Source organism: Clavelina lepadiformis, chromosome 6, assembly GCF_947623445.1.
Source record: "Clavelina lepadiformis chromosome 6, kaClaLepa1.1, whole genome shotgun sequence".
In the NCBI taxonomy this organism is placed as follows: Eukaryota; Metazoa; Chordata; class Ascidiacea; order Aplousobranchia; family Clavelinidae; genus Clavelina; species Clavelina lepadiformis.
The window spans coordinates 20,503,236-20,519,278 of record NC_135245.1 but is presented as its reverse complement, the minus strand read 5'-3'; the positions used below and the strand labels follow the sequence as shown (position 1 = coordinate 20,519,278).

Here is a 16,043-nt window from a genome sequence, read left to right as displayed (position 1 = left end):
TGACTTGATACCGACTAAAACTCGACATTTGCTGCCTCAACTGCTCATAAAATTAACAATTATTTTTCAGACGAGGACTGTTTTTACAACGTGCGAAGGCGTCACAGGCTCACAGCATTTCTGCCCCTGCTGGAAATCGACGTATCGGCTGTGACTTGTTCAAAAACTCTGCAGGTTTTATCTTACAATTTTATGCTGTGTTACGTCAGTCAGTTGACACATCGTTGATTGATAAATTGTGCTACTTCCTAACAAAAGGGTCGACCACATGCTATGTTTATATACAGTGTCAGTCTTCTAAAGTAATCCGTTGTTCGTGTTCGCTCGTTCACTGCAGTTTGCACCCGACTGGACAATTATACGTCATGCCTGCTTCTAGTTGGTTGTGGTGAACTCTTTTATAAACAAGTCCTAATTAGCTATGGCTGTGGCTTATTGCTCGCAGTTCTAATCCATTATTCTGTGTTGTAAGCAACCAACTTGCTTATATCAGTATACGCACCATGTTATAAGTATCTGTCCTTTTAAACACTGTGTACCGGTCACGTTGAGAACGACGCAAAGACCAGCACATCAATACTAGCAGCTTTCTGCTGAAATGTTTTACAGTCGCATAGCACTTGCTGAAACACAGACATGCGCGCAACTTGTGAGATGAACGGAAATGCGGAAGCAATTGCCTCGGGCCGCCCACTGTTAAAGATCAGCTGTTAGCTTCATTTTGATGCAAGAAGTTGGATTTAGCTATTTAGGGTTTTCTTAATTTGTGTTTTGTGAAAAATAGCTTTGAACGCACGAATTTATCCAGTGGAATAGTGGCATCTAATATGAAAACTTATTGCCTAGCAATCAATATTTCTCGAGTGCACAGAAAAACCTCTCTCATGTGAACGGCGACTAATAGTAATAACCCTCTTCAAACTGCTGTCATAGGCCACTTACTATAGTTGAGCATTAAGACGTAACTCGCTGAAACGTAGCTCTTCGACAAAAACTGTTCGTTCCACTACAGACTACAGAGTGTATTTTGCATCAGCGACGGCGGCTTGAACATTCCCTTTTGGGAGGCTTCAAAACTAGGCCTACACCCCGACTTGCTTCGAGGAAGTTGTTCCTGTGGCCAAGAATTGTATCTTAGCGCGGCCTAGTGGTATGATTGAAAGCAGAAAACGCCACCAACGGCGTCATGCCAAAACGAAGATAACAACACGTAACAAAGACTTTGTAAGCGATGGTAAAACTTTTGCTGGTAGCACAGGTGGATTAGTACCGAGTTACTGTATCGCGATACTTTTTCAGTACCGATACCGGCGGTGAAAGTACCCAATCCCTGTACCAAATTACGTTTTTCAAGAAACATAAGTCGGTCTCGGTACTTTTAAAATGATTACTTCAAGATTTTGAAAAGTATGTACTTAAAACTTTAATTTAAACTTGATGCCAATTTTAGCGCTTTTTGTTCTTTTTTGATCAACAAATGTCCGATAAAGCTGGAAAGAGTGAGCTGACCTATTTTTTGACCTGAAGTAAACTTTAGCGAGGTCTTAATATTGGCAAAAAATTGCACTTGCAACAGAAACCGCTGTACAAAAGTACCGGTACCCAGTGGCGTAGCAGCCACCTGGCGGTTCTGGCTCTGCGCCAGGGGCGGCAGGCTGCAAGGGGCGGCAAAATGAGGCTGCACAGTGCACACAGCACGAGAATTTAAAAAAAATGGAGCGGTAAACAAGCTCATTTGTTACAATTTGGTCCCGCTGACCAAGAAAACTGTGGAAGGTGAACCAGTCCTGGGCATTTAAACGTTTAATTGTAAACTTTTAAGTTGTTATTGATAGTAAACGTTTAAATGACAGGTTGTGGTTAAATTTATACTAACTTAGTGTTAATTTAGACCCGAAAATGAAACGTGTCAAAGAGAGTGGAGCTTTTTTTAAAAAGAAGAGAAAGCAAGAGAAGCAGAATTAAAAAAGCACAAGGGAGCTATGCTAAAATTTGTAACCTCTTCTGGTTCAAATGTTTCTTTAACATTACCAGAGAACGATTCAAATGAAAACCCAGACAATAACGCTGAGCTCCAGAGAGATCCTGAAAATATCAGCAGAAACGCAAGAAACAGGGTCTATCAAAAGTAATACCAATGAAATCAATTATGCATTGCCAGTTATAGATGGAGACGAAGGTGAAAATAACGACGAAGCAGTTGCAATAGTCAACAATTTGTCCAATGATGTGGCCTCTTGGCCTGAAGTTATAGATCACCATTTATATGGATGAAGAGCGAAAAAAGTGGAAAGCAATTTTAGAAAGCGTTGTTGATGTCATATTATTTCTAAGTAAGCAAAACCTTCCTTTTCGCGGACATCGTGAAGCTTTTGAATTCAACAACCAAGGGAATTTTTTAGAGACTGTGAAGCTTCTGGAAAAATATAGTCCCGTAATCATCAAATACCTTTCTGATATTCGTATTTCTACGAAGATGACAACTACTTATCTTTCTCCCACTATTCAAAATGAGCTTATTTTGCTTCTCAGTAAAAAAGTCAAAAACATCGTTCTTGAAGAGGTGCGCGAAGCTAAATATTTTGCGATTATGTGCGACAGTACTCCGGACGTATCACATACTGATCAAATGACTCTTATAGTCAGATATGTAACAATCAAAAACAGTATTGCCCAACTGAAGGAATCGTTTTTGAATTTCTTTCCGTTGAGCGGAAAAACGGCAGCTGAAATTTCTCAATCTATTCTAGATGAACTTGAACTAAACAACTTAGATGTGATGATGTGTAGGTGAAAAGGCTACGACAACACATCTACTATGTCGGGAATTCATACTGGAGTTCAGCAAAAAATCAAAAACATAAATCCAAAAGCACTACTCGTACCGTGTGGAAATCACACACTGAATCTTGCAGATGTTCATGCCGTCGGATCGTTGCATTTAAGCGACAGATTTTCGCTGTTTTACGAAGTATGTTTTTTTGCTGCCTCTACTCATAGAGGGGATGTCCTTCTAAAGCAGGCGCCAATCGCGCTGAAGCGAGTGATTGATACGCGATGGAGCGCACATCACGCTGCTGTAAAGGCCCTTCACGCAGGTTTTAATGAGTTTATGGATGCTCTAGAGCAGTGGTTCTCAACCTTCTGATCTTGGCGGACCCCTTTTGGTGCTGTCAAAGCAGTTGGCGGACCCCTGAAGTTTAAGCAAACTAAGGGTTCTGAGACTGCACTTAAATGTTGCTTTGCTTAGTTTTACTTAATAGTCTTGGTGCACAACTGCGCTATTCATTCACGATAACATAAAACTATGCGGATATTTTTATTTATTTCAAAGCGTTATCTATACCTTGCTCACAACAAGCTGCTAGTTACAAGCTAAAACTGAGAAAGCGATTACGTGCAATCTCCAGCAACTTAAAATCACTGTATCCAGCTGTCTTCTCGTATAATCCGCAATCTATTGCATCACAATAGGCCTTCCCTGCGGGTGATAAATCTCAATAAGCTTTCGTATTGTCCCATCACAATAGGCAATTAAGCAAATGTTCCAGCCTATTTCAAAAAGCAATGATAAACAGCAAAAAAATTTTTAAAACTCGTACTTTATGTTGCAAATTTCGAAGTTCTCAAGGACCCCCTGAAAACGTTTCGCGGACCCCCGGTTGAGAACCACTGCTCTAGAGTCTAGAGGAACTATGTAATCCAAACGAAAATCTTAATACACGAGGTGACGCTCATAGTATTCTAGAAGCGATTCAGAATTTTTCTTTCTTTTTCTTCTTATGTTTTTGGAAAGTAATCCTGCGAGAATCTCATCATACTTAAACTTACTTGCAGAAAAGGATTGCTGTTAGCGCAATGCTCTAACAAGATGAAAGCGTTTGTCAACTTTTTAGTGGAAGAATGAGATAATCTGGTTAAAGGTTCTGTGGATGCAGCGATCAAAAAATGCGCAGAGCTAGAGATTCCAGTTGAAGATCGGAGAGTTCGCAGAAAAAAGAGAGTGCCTGGCGAACACGCAGAAGATGCTGGCCTTAGTGTTTTTGGAGAAGTAAGACGATGCATGTTTCAAGCATTGGACAGATTTAAACTTGAAGCTGAAACTAGGTTTACCGGCATACACCACTTGAAATATATGTTTGGATTTTTGAATCCTCACGCGCTGCTGCAAAGCGAAAGTCACAATGGATTCACCAACGCTTTTAGAAGCACTTATGACGACGAGGTGGACTTTTTGGAGCTAGCTGTGGAAATTGACAGATTTAAGAGGCTGGTGCGAAGCAGTGAAACCACGTTTGATCGTAATGCAACAGCGTTTGATGTTTTACAGTGGTTAGCTAAATCACACCTACTTGATTCAACAAGTACGTAGGCCTACCATATTTATGCTTGCGTCTGAAACTTTATCTTACCATTGGTGTTTCAATTGCGAGCTGTGAGAGGAGTTTCTCAAAGCTCAAAATGATAAAGTCCTATTTACGTTCTACCATGAATGATGATCGGCTATCAGCTCTATCGATTCTTTCTATAGAAAGACATTATACGTTCAAAAACTTGATTTTGAAGATATTATCGCTGATTTTGCTTCGGCGAAAGCTCGAAAAGTTCAATTTTGAGGCGGTTATTGATCTTTTATTTGCCTAATACATTTGACATTTGTTCTCCATTTTTTGTCTTTTATTTTAGGCCTTAACGCTGAGACAGTGAGGCTTCTTTCTCAAGCAATATAGAACTTCTGAGACGCGGCACATTATCTGTAATTATTTTTATTGAAAAGATTGCTTGAACATGAAACTCTACTTCAAAATTTGCTGCAGTCTACATAGGGCGGCATTTTCATCGAAAGCCAGGGGCGGCAGCATATGCTCCTACGCCACTGCCGGTACCGACGGTGCTTTCAAAGTACCGACTGTTCACCTCTGGCTGATGGAATATCTATCTGTAGCAACGGCCTCCGAAGAGTATTTTCCAATGGTACGCACTAAATTATTTTCTGCCTGTAATCATACAATTGTGTTATACTCTACATATCGACGTTGCGTCTAGTGGTATCTGTCGACCATGGATGCAACCGTCAACCAACGAACTATTAGCTTTACTTCTGTTTTATTTTAATGTGTTTAAATTACGCTTTTTATCATTTTCGTGTGGTGGCTGCGTTGATTTTCAAAATTTATTCTTTCACATTATCCTATCGTAATGTACGTTTTTTCCTTCAAGGTATTTCCACATTGCCCGTCTAATCTGTGGAAGCTATCATCATTGTTAATATGTTTGCAACCACCTACATCAGCACAATGTTTCGTCTCTCACATTTAAAGCGAAAATAAAAATGGATGAACGATGGATCTCTCTGGTTCATCCTGTCAAATTATCCGACTTTGCCGGGCACCTACCTTCAACCTTGAGCCATAAACGTTGCCAAAGATTCTGTTTTAGCTTATGACGGCTGATAACGCCACACGCCACACCATAGAAACAGTATGTTTTGAATTATTCACTGTACGTGTGAAATAAAATTCCCTTTGTGTCGTCACTATTCACCCGCTCTTTCACTTCATGCGTTCTAATTCGCAAAGTCAAGAAGGTCACGCACGGACTTCGGCGGTGGCCAGAAACTTATAAGTAGCGTTGTTGGTGAAATCGTCAGCAGAGTATTAACGCAATACAAAATTTGCCATAAATCGGTACATTAAGACTATGCTTGCTGAGTAGAAGACATTACTCGGATAAAGATTGTGATATCATATGCAGCGTTTGTTTCGTGTCTGTCAACAGAAACCTGCATGCATGCTGTTTTTTTATGCAATTTAGATTTTTTTGTTTTTAATTTGTCAAGAGGAAGATTTTTTTTAATCTTAAGATTTCAAAATTAAACAAATATAATCTCATAAGGGAAAGTCCCTAACCAACGAAAATGTTTCAGTATTTTTGTGTTATTGTGTGAACTGTGAAGTTTGTACAATTTATCAAAATTATCCAGTTAATTGCAGCTCGTATGTAGATTAATCTAGCTATGTGTGCTCGCGGTTTATTACGGAATTCTGCGTCCAATTATTTTAAATCACCTGCTAGGAGAAAATCAACAAAGAAATGCATTGTGTACACCACCAAAGCTACAGATCCTTACCAAAATTTAGCCTTTGAAGATTGGATGTACGAAAAAGTTGATTTCTCGTCTTCAAACTGCCTGTTCATCTGGAGAAATGAGCCTTCAGTTATTATTGGTAGACACCAGAACCCATGGAAGGAATGTCCAGTTACAGGTTTGCCAGTTATCGAGCAAAAGTGGGTTTGTTAATTTGAGTCAACTGCGTGCAGCCATACACTGACACAGTGAAAATCAATCATCCATCAAATTTGCAAGGTTTTGAAATTTCTAATCCACTTTGATTCGAATTCAAGTTAGTTTGTGAACTTTACCTTGCCTTTTTCCTCTTACAGTCTTAGACCTGATAGTTATTACATAGAATCATTGGGTCTGGTATGCAAGTGCACAACAGCAGGATGCCTTTGTATACTAGACCCCAGCTACCCAAATTGTGACATCATTTGGTTGTGCTCTTGTGTACTAGGGCCGAATCCTTAGCCTTATTCTAGACTAGGCTGTCCCCTTTCAAATTAAACCTTAGCATAACTGCCATCAAATTAACTGTTTATAAATATCAGTGCAATCTGTCAATCAAAACTCAATCTCGTGAACTTGACCTTTTCAGACTTGCTGAGGAGGGAGATCCACATCTGTAGAAGGAGGAGCGGCGGAGGTGCGGTCTACCACGACCTCGGCAACATCAACTTTACTTTCTTCTCGGATCGTTCAAGCTACGACAGATGTTCCAACTTACGCGTCATCGTTGCTGCTCTGCAACAATTGTCGCCAAATCTTGACGTTGCAATAAACAAGCGAGATGACATCATACTTAATGACAGGTACTTGATGGTGTCATAATAAACCATTGTGAAGCCAACTGTACCCCCAAATATTTTAACTGTGCTTGTTGCACCCCAATGTTGACTGGCTAAAGTCAGGACAGGGAAAGTATTTGCAGCCTTCAGTGCGCTCTTTTTAACCATTTCCTTTAAAAAAGAAAGGATTGAGTTCTAACTTTCTTGATCTCGATCTTGAATGAATGAAAATTTTATTGACCTTGTTAATTTTAAAAACTGATTTGGTCAACCATCATTATCATTGAAAATGCATAATTGCTTCACAACTTCCAGCTTGAAAATGAGATTTTAACAGGGTAGAGGGCCATAAAAAGCATGTATCGAGGCCTTCAGTTAAGAACTATCCTCGTAAAGCATTATGGGTTGTTCTTTCAGGCACAAAATCTCTGGATCTTCGTCAAAACTTGGACGTCGAAGCACCTATCATCATTGCACAATGTTGCTTGATGCCAACAAGACCCAAGTCATAAAAACTCTTTCGGCAAAAATTGATATCACTTGTAAAGCGACATCTAGTGTTCGTTCCAGTGTTCTCAATCTGGTTGACGCAGACAACCATCTGACCTTTGACCTCATTTGCAGCAAAGTGGTCGATATTTACCAACGCAAACACACTAGCTCAGAAGTTTATGAAATTTCAACAAATGACGAAAAGTTGTTGCCTGGCGTGGGGAAGTACCGTGAGGAGCTCTCATCGTGGGAATGGATATTTGGGAAAACACCGGAGTTTAGTTTGAAAAGAGAATTTTTGAATGAAGCCCTGGGAAAGATTTTGATTCAACTCCATGTGAAGAAAGGTTTCATTGAAAATGTTGAGATCATTCCAGGACTCGATGAGATGGTCGCCATCACAACCTTCCTGCAAACAAGGATGGTCGGATGCAGGTTTTCTTCGCAAGATCTGACCCATCTTCTTAGCTCCTTAGTGCCGCCATTGGATCAAAAACTTTACCGTTCAATATCAGACAACATTTTAAGTTTCTTGCAATGAAAGTCAATATAAATTGTTCTTCTTTGACAGCTTAAAAAGATCAGGAAAATTGAATTATTGGACACTTGGTGCAATTTTATCAGTCACATTAGGTCAATGAGTCTGTCATAGCATATTACTGTTCAGTAACATCAGCTACTATTTTATCTCACAACAGGACCCTGTTATTATCAAAAATACCCTCACGAGTATGAAAGGAACACGTCTGAAGTCTTTGAAATGAAAATTTATTGTTAGTAGCAACATGTTCCTGCCAGAGGATGTTAGTTGTTACAAAACAAATGCACAATTATGACGTTATAATAACGTTTAAGCAAATAAAGACATTTACATAGAAATGAGTGAAAATACTGTCGGTATAAAAAACAGGAAATTTCTCTGGAATCTTCGGGCCAAAATATGATGATGATGTCATAATGGTGATGAAATCCAGACAATGATGACGTCATCAAGCATGTGGTAAAAGATAGCACCCATAAAACTATATAACTTATATCTATGTACAAAATAATATAAAAGATAGTGGCAGCACATATGACCTAACAATGTCTGGCTGCATCGACATCTTATAATGCGTCGGCAATATGATTAAAAGTTGCAACGTCATCGCGTCAATATTGAAAATGAAACATTTGTAATAAAATATAACTCAGGCAAAATAACATTTCTTATAATATGATGTAATAAAGATCCATTCTTCCATCACAATGTAGAAATTCCGTCCATGCCATCTAAGAAAATGACCAACAATTAGCTCACAATAGAGGCAGTCTTATTGCCTGCAGGGGTGGCCAGCCTGTATTTCGTAAGGTACTTTGCAAAAAATGCACCGTTGCCAGCAGTCAGCTCTGTTCAAAAAAAGTGGTTTGGTGCTTTCTTCTGAAGTGGGATTTTTGTCTCTACTGATGACCCAGTACTTGTTACTCCAGGTAAAAATATATGTGAGGTCACTCCATGCAGCTGAAGATTTGCACCGAATCGAACTGATTTAGTTTCATCGAGATCATTTCTTTCAGATTTAAATAAATTGCCCTGATTTAAATTTAATCCGACAAGAACGTTCCAATTTAGCATTTAAGCACGCAATGTCGCATAATTGGGTAATTTCCACTGCAGGAATGGGTTAATGGCTTATAGGGTTAAGAATCTGTAAGGGTTCATTTTGTCAGTGTAACCCAACTGACTGACAAGAGGGCACTATAAAAGTGTTGCTTAGTTCTCTTGTTTCCACTATTTTGTTTTAAAATTTAGCATAAATTTCAGAGCAAAGTTGACTTGGCAGCGGTCAAGCTATGTTGGCCCCGCAGTGGATCTACCCAATTTTGAGACAACGAACGTTCTTGTTGGATTTCATTTAAATCTGAAAGAGATGATCCCATGAAACTGAATCAGTTCGATTAAAAATAAATCATCCTCATTTGACAAATGTTGGCTTAAGAAAGTGTGTTCTGGCGAAATATTATTTTTTACAAACGGCGCCCAATACTTAAGACCCTAAACTAAAGTAACCACTTCAAAAGCACTGAATACTGGGACTGACTAAAATTTCTTAAAAAAAGCATCGTGGTAGAGGGTTCAATCACCATCGCACTGCCTGACTATTGTTGCTGCAGCGTTGTTGTTACATTTTGGTAGTTACAGTTTACATCAGTAATTTTTTGGAATGCAGGTGGATTTCAAATGGCAGAATAGACATCTTACCTGCCAATGCATGTTCAGCAACACTCAGACACAACGAGTCCAACCTGTTTGTGATCTCGCTCGAGGGGTTTTCCCCTTCATTGTCAGCAAACATTCTGCAGATTTTGAAGCAAAATTACGTTTTGCAAAACTTGACAAAATATTTTCAATCCAAACACTGACCTTTGACCTAGTCTGGGGTCAAGAGAGGACGCTTTTCTCACGGAATCCAGGGCAACAGGGGTGGATGAGGCGCTGAGACTGTTCGTGTTTGCATACCAAGTCATCTGCTGCAACAATGGCCACTTATTACTTCATGTAGGTAATTCAAAAGAAACAAGAGGATTGGTTCTATTAAGCAACCAATAAGAGGCAGACGGTTGAAACTTGTTCACTCAACCACGACGACGTACATTCTGAGGTTGAAACATTCCAACTGCTCTCATTGGTGGAGATGCGAGGGGGTTCGAGGATCGGGAGCCAGAGGTAAGATGAGGTGGAAATCTTGACGACTTTCCGAGACCTTTCCTCAGCCCAGGGTAGCCCACACCCTGCTGGCTCGGTCTGGGGAGGAAAAACATTTGGCGATCACCGTCAGCAATCGATTGGATATGAGCAAAAACCCACCTCTGTGCGGCGGAAGTGCGAGAGTTGCGGGGAAGAGAGTGGTACATCTTGCTCACTTGCTGCTTCCACGAGCGAAGTCGTCGCTTCTGCGCTTCCGGGAACGCCTGGTGTTGAAGTTAAAATGTTATTTACAATAGCACCAGCACCCTGCAGGATTTTTATTAGAAGTGAGAAACTGACCGGATGTTGCAGACACCTCTCCAGAAGCTTCATGTACAGAGTGATATTCTCCTCATCGGGCTTCGACACAAGGAGCTGGGTGCAAGCTGTCAACCCATCACAGTTATTTCCAATAATATGAACTATTACATGAAATTATATGATGTTGTACCTTTGCCCATGACCTTGGTGTAGAGTGCGGGGATGTCCCCCTCCTCAATGACGTCCCTTTTCAAGACCACTCCCTCCTCAAGCGGGGGTGATTCAAATTTCTTTATCGGGGTCTGGATGATCATCTTCAGCTCCAGCAGTGCGGAACGAAGCGACCCTCCTCCCAATATTTCCTGAAATATTCTCCGTGAATTATTTCGACACTCGATGCATCAGAGAATAGGATATTACAAAACCAGATCTATTGTTCATTCAACAGAGAGCACACTCCTGGTTCTTTGCAGCATTTAAAGATATCATTTTCTTGATGTTTAAGAAACTGATTTAAAAGTTTCTTCACTTTTTAGAAATAAATTGACCAAATATGGTGATGATAACTCACATTTTCTAGACTCTGCAGCTGCTTGAACCTCTCATGGAGTTTCTTGATGCTTAGTATTATTTTGTTTCTCGCTCCTTTCGTAACATTCTGAAAAATTAAGTGAAATGTTAATCAATTTTATAAAATTAAAACAACAACTCGAAACGATGACGGTTGGAATTGTCTCATACACACTATCAGTCTCACTACTGTTGTTATTATGCAAGCCACGTAGGTGTTCGTGCTACTTTGACAGTCTTCACCACAGAACTGACGAAAGTAATTGACTGATGCATATTCTTTCAACATTGCCGTTCCATTCTTACAACTGAAAAGTAGTGTCTTTGAACAAAAGCAAACAACCCTGCCCACTACAACTTGCAGCCACAACACGAGTTGTTGTGAACAATTTAGTGAACATTGAACCAACGATAAAGAACATTAAGAAGGTGAACGAAACATCACCAGATCTATGTAAGGGACAAGCAAGTTGGCAAATTGGACATCATTAAAATATAAAGTTTAGTCGTTAAGTTAACAATTCTAACACACTTGAGTGATTTTCAATGAAATCTTTCCATCGCTGAGAAGTTTGAGAAACAGTGCGAAGCATAAACTTTTATAAAGTCCTTTTCCTTCAAAATGTTGAATGGAGCAAAAAGTTGTGTAAACAAAACAAATAAATAATGTTAAGTTCTTGAAGAAAAAGAGGTCACACAAGGCTTGCATTGAATCGACATTCCTCAGCACTCAAAGGACATTACGAGTCAACAATTTCACAAGAATTCCTTCATTGTGACATCATCAACACAGGTATGCTTGCATAACAATGAAGCACATGACACCGTGTGTGACATCACTTGGTTGTGAAATCAGCAAATTATTGATAAAAATTGAGGATTCAGCACAGAATAATTTGGCCAACATGGCACAGCTACGCCTCAATGAACGTCCACACTAAAATTGAAAACTAACGCTTCACTGGCATTGTGATGTCACAATGAGAAACAAATAGGTCAAAGGAGAAGAAGTGGAGCGGAACAGAGGAGCACCAGCCAAGTTCAAGCCAAAAAAAAGGATAAAAATGACGACGATCAACCATGAAGCAGGTTGACCAGCAGTGAGCAGGCAACACTGTGAAAAGAATTTGTTGAATGAAACCAAACTCACATCTCTTAAAATGCTGGGACATTTCTACCAGTGATGGTTTAAACTTTAGATTCGTGGGAAAAGCAAAATCAATTGACAATGACTAATAGCCCATGATGTCATCAGGGTAGGCATTACCCGAAGATTAAGTTACAGACAAAAGCAACTTGGGGGTTTTGACAACTTTAAGTGACATAAGTTAAAGGTATGTTGATATCAAGACGTTGCCATTCAGACTTAGACTTCTCTTCACGCAGCCGTTACACCTGAATAATTCAGCAAGCAGCATAAAACATGACAGTGCATGTACCTGGGCGTCTAACATGTCTGGTTTCAACTCCATCATTTCTTCGTAGGTCATATGGGAGAATAGATCGGCGTATTTATGAAGTCGCAGCGATTTGAGCCAGATTTTAACATCTAAAAAACATTTGTGGCAACATTTAATTTTGACCTCTCATCCAATATAACAACGGCTCATCCCCTATACTGACCTGCCATTCCGTCTGTGGCATTCTCCGTCGAGTTCGATTGTTGTTCTGTGCTGGAGGCAGTGGATGATATCGTGTCATACTGGCCCCCGCAATCTTAATTTAAAATTTTTGATCTGAAACACTACATAGCAACCACTCACCTCTAGTTGATACTATTTACATCAGGAAGAAGTTCTATTCAAGCAATAATAACTCTGCTGAACACATTTCTATATATTGTTACCTTTTGAATGTGATGATTCATCGTTTAAAGTGTTCTGGTGCCAGTCATTGAGTGATGCGCCGATTTCAAGTGAGTTTGTTGCTGAAATGCAACAGACAATCCGGTCAGTGCAAAATCAAAGTTATCAATCATGTTCAATAAAGTCTTCAATAAAGACGCGTTTCAACATCCAAATTTAACATTCATGCCATTGCACCACTAATTCAACATTATGACATCACTACAAGGACAAAACGAAGTTTACTTGAATTATTTTCCGGTGAAGTTTCTCCAGGTGATGATGGGATGTGGTTGTCAGGGGCAACTCTCCCGTCCAGGCCAGCCATCCAAGAGGTGAGGAGATGTCGCTCCTTGTTGTCAAACGCGGGATGGATCAACGAGTATGACAAAAGCTGTCTTGACTGTACACATAGACACAAAATAAACATTTAATTTAACTTATAATAAACATGCTGGTGATAATGCAAGAATACAATGAGCTCACCTCTTCCAAATATTCTGATTGTTCTATCGCGTGACCGAGAACAGTCGGCAGAATTTCAAGATAATGATTTTTTGCAACGTCATTTCCCGGCCGAAGGAGTGGAAGATGACTTAGCAAAATATCGATGACTTCAGATGAGTAGGGATTTGTAAAAAGTCGTTTCACATAATCTGCAAAAAGTTAACGTCGTGAGTAGCTTCGAGGCACTTCATTACGACACCTGATGAAAACTCACCTGGGTTGTTAGCTTCCTCCTCTAGTGGCAATAATTCACCACAGTCGTTAAGGAAGTGTTCCAGGCATCGCGCTAGAAATTTTGCCTGACATTTCTTTACTCGTTTCAGGAGTGAACAAAGCGCCACCGTCTGTTCACATTCATTCCAATTCTTAAACCATGTCGCCAAAACTTCAACCTTATTCAACAAAACAGCATTAAGTTTAATTGAACTGAACTACAACTAGAAGCTTTAGCACTTAACAATACAACTTAGAACAACACGTTCATGTGATAGACATCATACACAAGACACACCTGATCTCGAAAAAGCATTGCTTTGTGCCAATATTCTCTCAATACTGTTTGAAATTTCTAAAATAATCATCAAGTCATTATGTCACCCTATCACCTGCAGTTGAAATCAGATTCATGAGCTTACAAGAATAAATCTGGAAGAAAAATATCTCACCAGGTTGCCGGTCATATTTATTTTTTTCATGCTTCTTCCGTGAGTAGATTATTTTCGATATTTACCTCGCGTTGCACAGAACAAGCTATGTGGCCTAATTTTATTGCAATAAAGTCATTTCTTAATTTTAAATACTTGGTTTGATATTTTCAAGTTCAAAGTTTTAAGCTTTTGCCATTTTTGTTGGCCATGTGTTTGAGAAGAATATATTCGGAAAAATATCATAATAACCCTATAAATTAGTCTGAGTACTTCTTCCTAAGTGAAAGGAGCCAAAGAGGATTAAGAAAGTATCGGAAGTCAAAGAATTTGGTTGAAGTGGAAAAAATATTCCGCAATTAATGATCAGGCTAGGATGCATTCCATGCATACGACGAAGGTCAGTTTGGAATACGTAACAAGTGCGCGCCAGAGACGTGCTATACCAACTGCAATCTCTAAAAAAGGAGATTGTTCTTTTGCCATAAATATGAAATATACGGAAGAGCAAAGTGAATTTGCAGCTGACATGGTTTTAATAGAGTTGCGCCAAGATGAGATTTGCCTTGTACAATGCCAAGATCAAACTGAGTTTTCGCCGCTCGATCGGCGTTACTCACGTGAAGGTGTCGAGTCCTCGTTCCCAGCTGCCATGTTTCATTGTGGTCTATGACTCATAATCAGACATACTGGCATGTAAGTGCCTGCGTTACCTTCAACTTTGAACTTAGCAATATCTTATTCACAACAATGTAAAAACAGAGTATAGACAGGTATAGGCCAGTAAGTAAAAGTACTCTTCTAAATAAATTGCTCAACAACTGATAAAGTGCGGCAGTGATGAATAAAAAGAAGAAACTGACAAATGTTTTCATGTTATGGATAAATAACCTACTTCATCGACAAAAAGTACATATTTATTTTAATGATATTTTTCGGTTTTAACTTATGGGTTAACACCAAAGCAACTCGCCTGTTGTCCTCCTCATTCTGATGTTATTATGACATCATCAGCATGGACTTGCAGCCTCGTACAATGCCATGCAAGTAGTCTATAGTGATGTTATAATTCTGTTATTTGAATGTAAACAACAGTAGGACTACTTCAATTTGTGATATGTTAATGCACTTTGATATTAAACCAATGGGCCTATTTCTCCATTCTTAGCAATGGTAGGATAATTTTTATCCTTGGACTGAGGAAAGTTTTCGCTAGACCTAAACTCGGCGATGATTCCTCATCGCTTGAGCAACCAAGCTAGCCTTTGCGCAAGTTTTGATGGTCACACAATTTTTGATTTGTTTTTTTTTGGATTTTTAATATAGCATTGCCCAAATTTAGAACTGTCCATCAGATCCACTGAACAAAAGCAAATGACGTTAACCATAGTGGTAAGTGGGGCACCTGCACACATAAGGTTCATCAAAGTGCACACCAAACTTTTTTTATCTTCACACCAATTAATGATAAATTAACAAAGAATTAGAGTTTAGTGCATGACGTCATGTCAAAATTTGCTGATTTGAACGCACGAGTTTATTCGAATACTGCCGCACTTTCCCATCAGGGTTGTTAAAGTTTTGAGTCAAATATTACTAAAACCTATAGACCTACTTAGGTTTTAGTACCACTTGCGGCTTGTACTGTGGTATAGTAGGATCCAGCCCTATCCTAATTCGGTCATTTCACTTGTACGTAATTGCCATGAACATAAAATACCAAACAAGCTTACCAACACTTTAACGACAAAACTTTTCACTTTAGCAACATATAATATTTGTATATAGTCTACAGTACACCGTAGTAATGCCTATACAACGTCTATGACTGGTTTATAGTAAATAGGCTACGTTAAAACAGGACTGACAAACCCACAAACCACCATTCCTACAACATCGGTTTTTTTCTTTAACTCAACTTCCAAGTTCCAACGCAACAAAGAATAGACAATAAATCATATAATCTTGCTGTAATTATACGATTTGAGAAGTTTTGAGTTGAAAAATAGAATTCCTCTTCCTTATAGCCTACAACTCTACACTCTACAGCAGGGGTGACGAACCTATTCGATGACGCGGGCCACTTTGTCA

At 39.3% G+C, this 16,043-nt stretch overlaps 2 protein-coding genes across 3 annotated transcripts; one reads left to right on the top strand and one right to left on the bottom strand.

Moving 5' to 3' along the window:
* The first annotated feature begins 5,957 nt into the window (after nt 1-5,957).
* Nucleotides 5,958-8,001, top strand: LOC143462609 (lipoyl amidotransferase LIPT1, mitochondrial-like). The gene is made up of 3 exons (XM_076960835.1): nt 5,958-6,266; nt 6,717-6,930; nt 7,324-8,001. Exons 1-3 carry the CDS (start codon nt 6,017-6,019, stop codon nt 7,937-7,939), a joined length of 1,080 nt encoding a protein of 359 aa, XP_076816950.1. The 5' UTR covers nt 5,958-6,016; the 3' UTR covers nt 7,940-8,001.
* Nucleotides 8,002-8,150: 149 nt separating this feature from the next.
* Nucleotides 8,151-13,976, bottom strand: LOC143462608 (protein Smaug homolog 1-like). 2 transcript variants are annotated; one of them, XM_076960833.1, is made up of 15 exons: nt 13,820-13,976; nt 13,523-13,700; nt 13,288-13,457; nt 13,048-13,204; nt 12,804-12,884; nt 12,581-12,673; nt 12,397-12,506; nt 10,959-11,045; nt 10,578-10,749; nt 10,427-10,512; nt 10,247-10,350; nt 10,033-10,183; nt 9,803-9,909; nt 9,641-9,735; nt 8,151-8,670 (listed from the first exon to the last, which is right to left on the bottom strand). In XM_076960833.1, the coding sequence occupies exons 1-15, from the start codon at nt 13,835-13,837 to the stop codon at nt 8,642-8,644; spliced, it is 1,638 nt and encodes a 545-aa protein (XP_076816948.1). In that variant the 5' UTR covers nt 13,838-13,976; the 3' UTR covers nt 8,151-8,641. The 2 variants fall into 2 exon arrangements, with proteins under 2 accessions (XP_076816948.1, XP_076816949.1); XM_076960834.1 differs by having other exon boundaries at nt 9,803-9,906.
* Nucleotides 13,977-16,043: the final 2,067 nt, after the last annotated feature.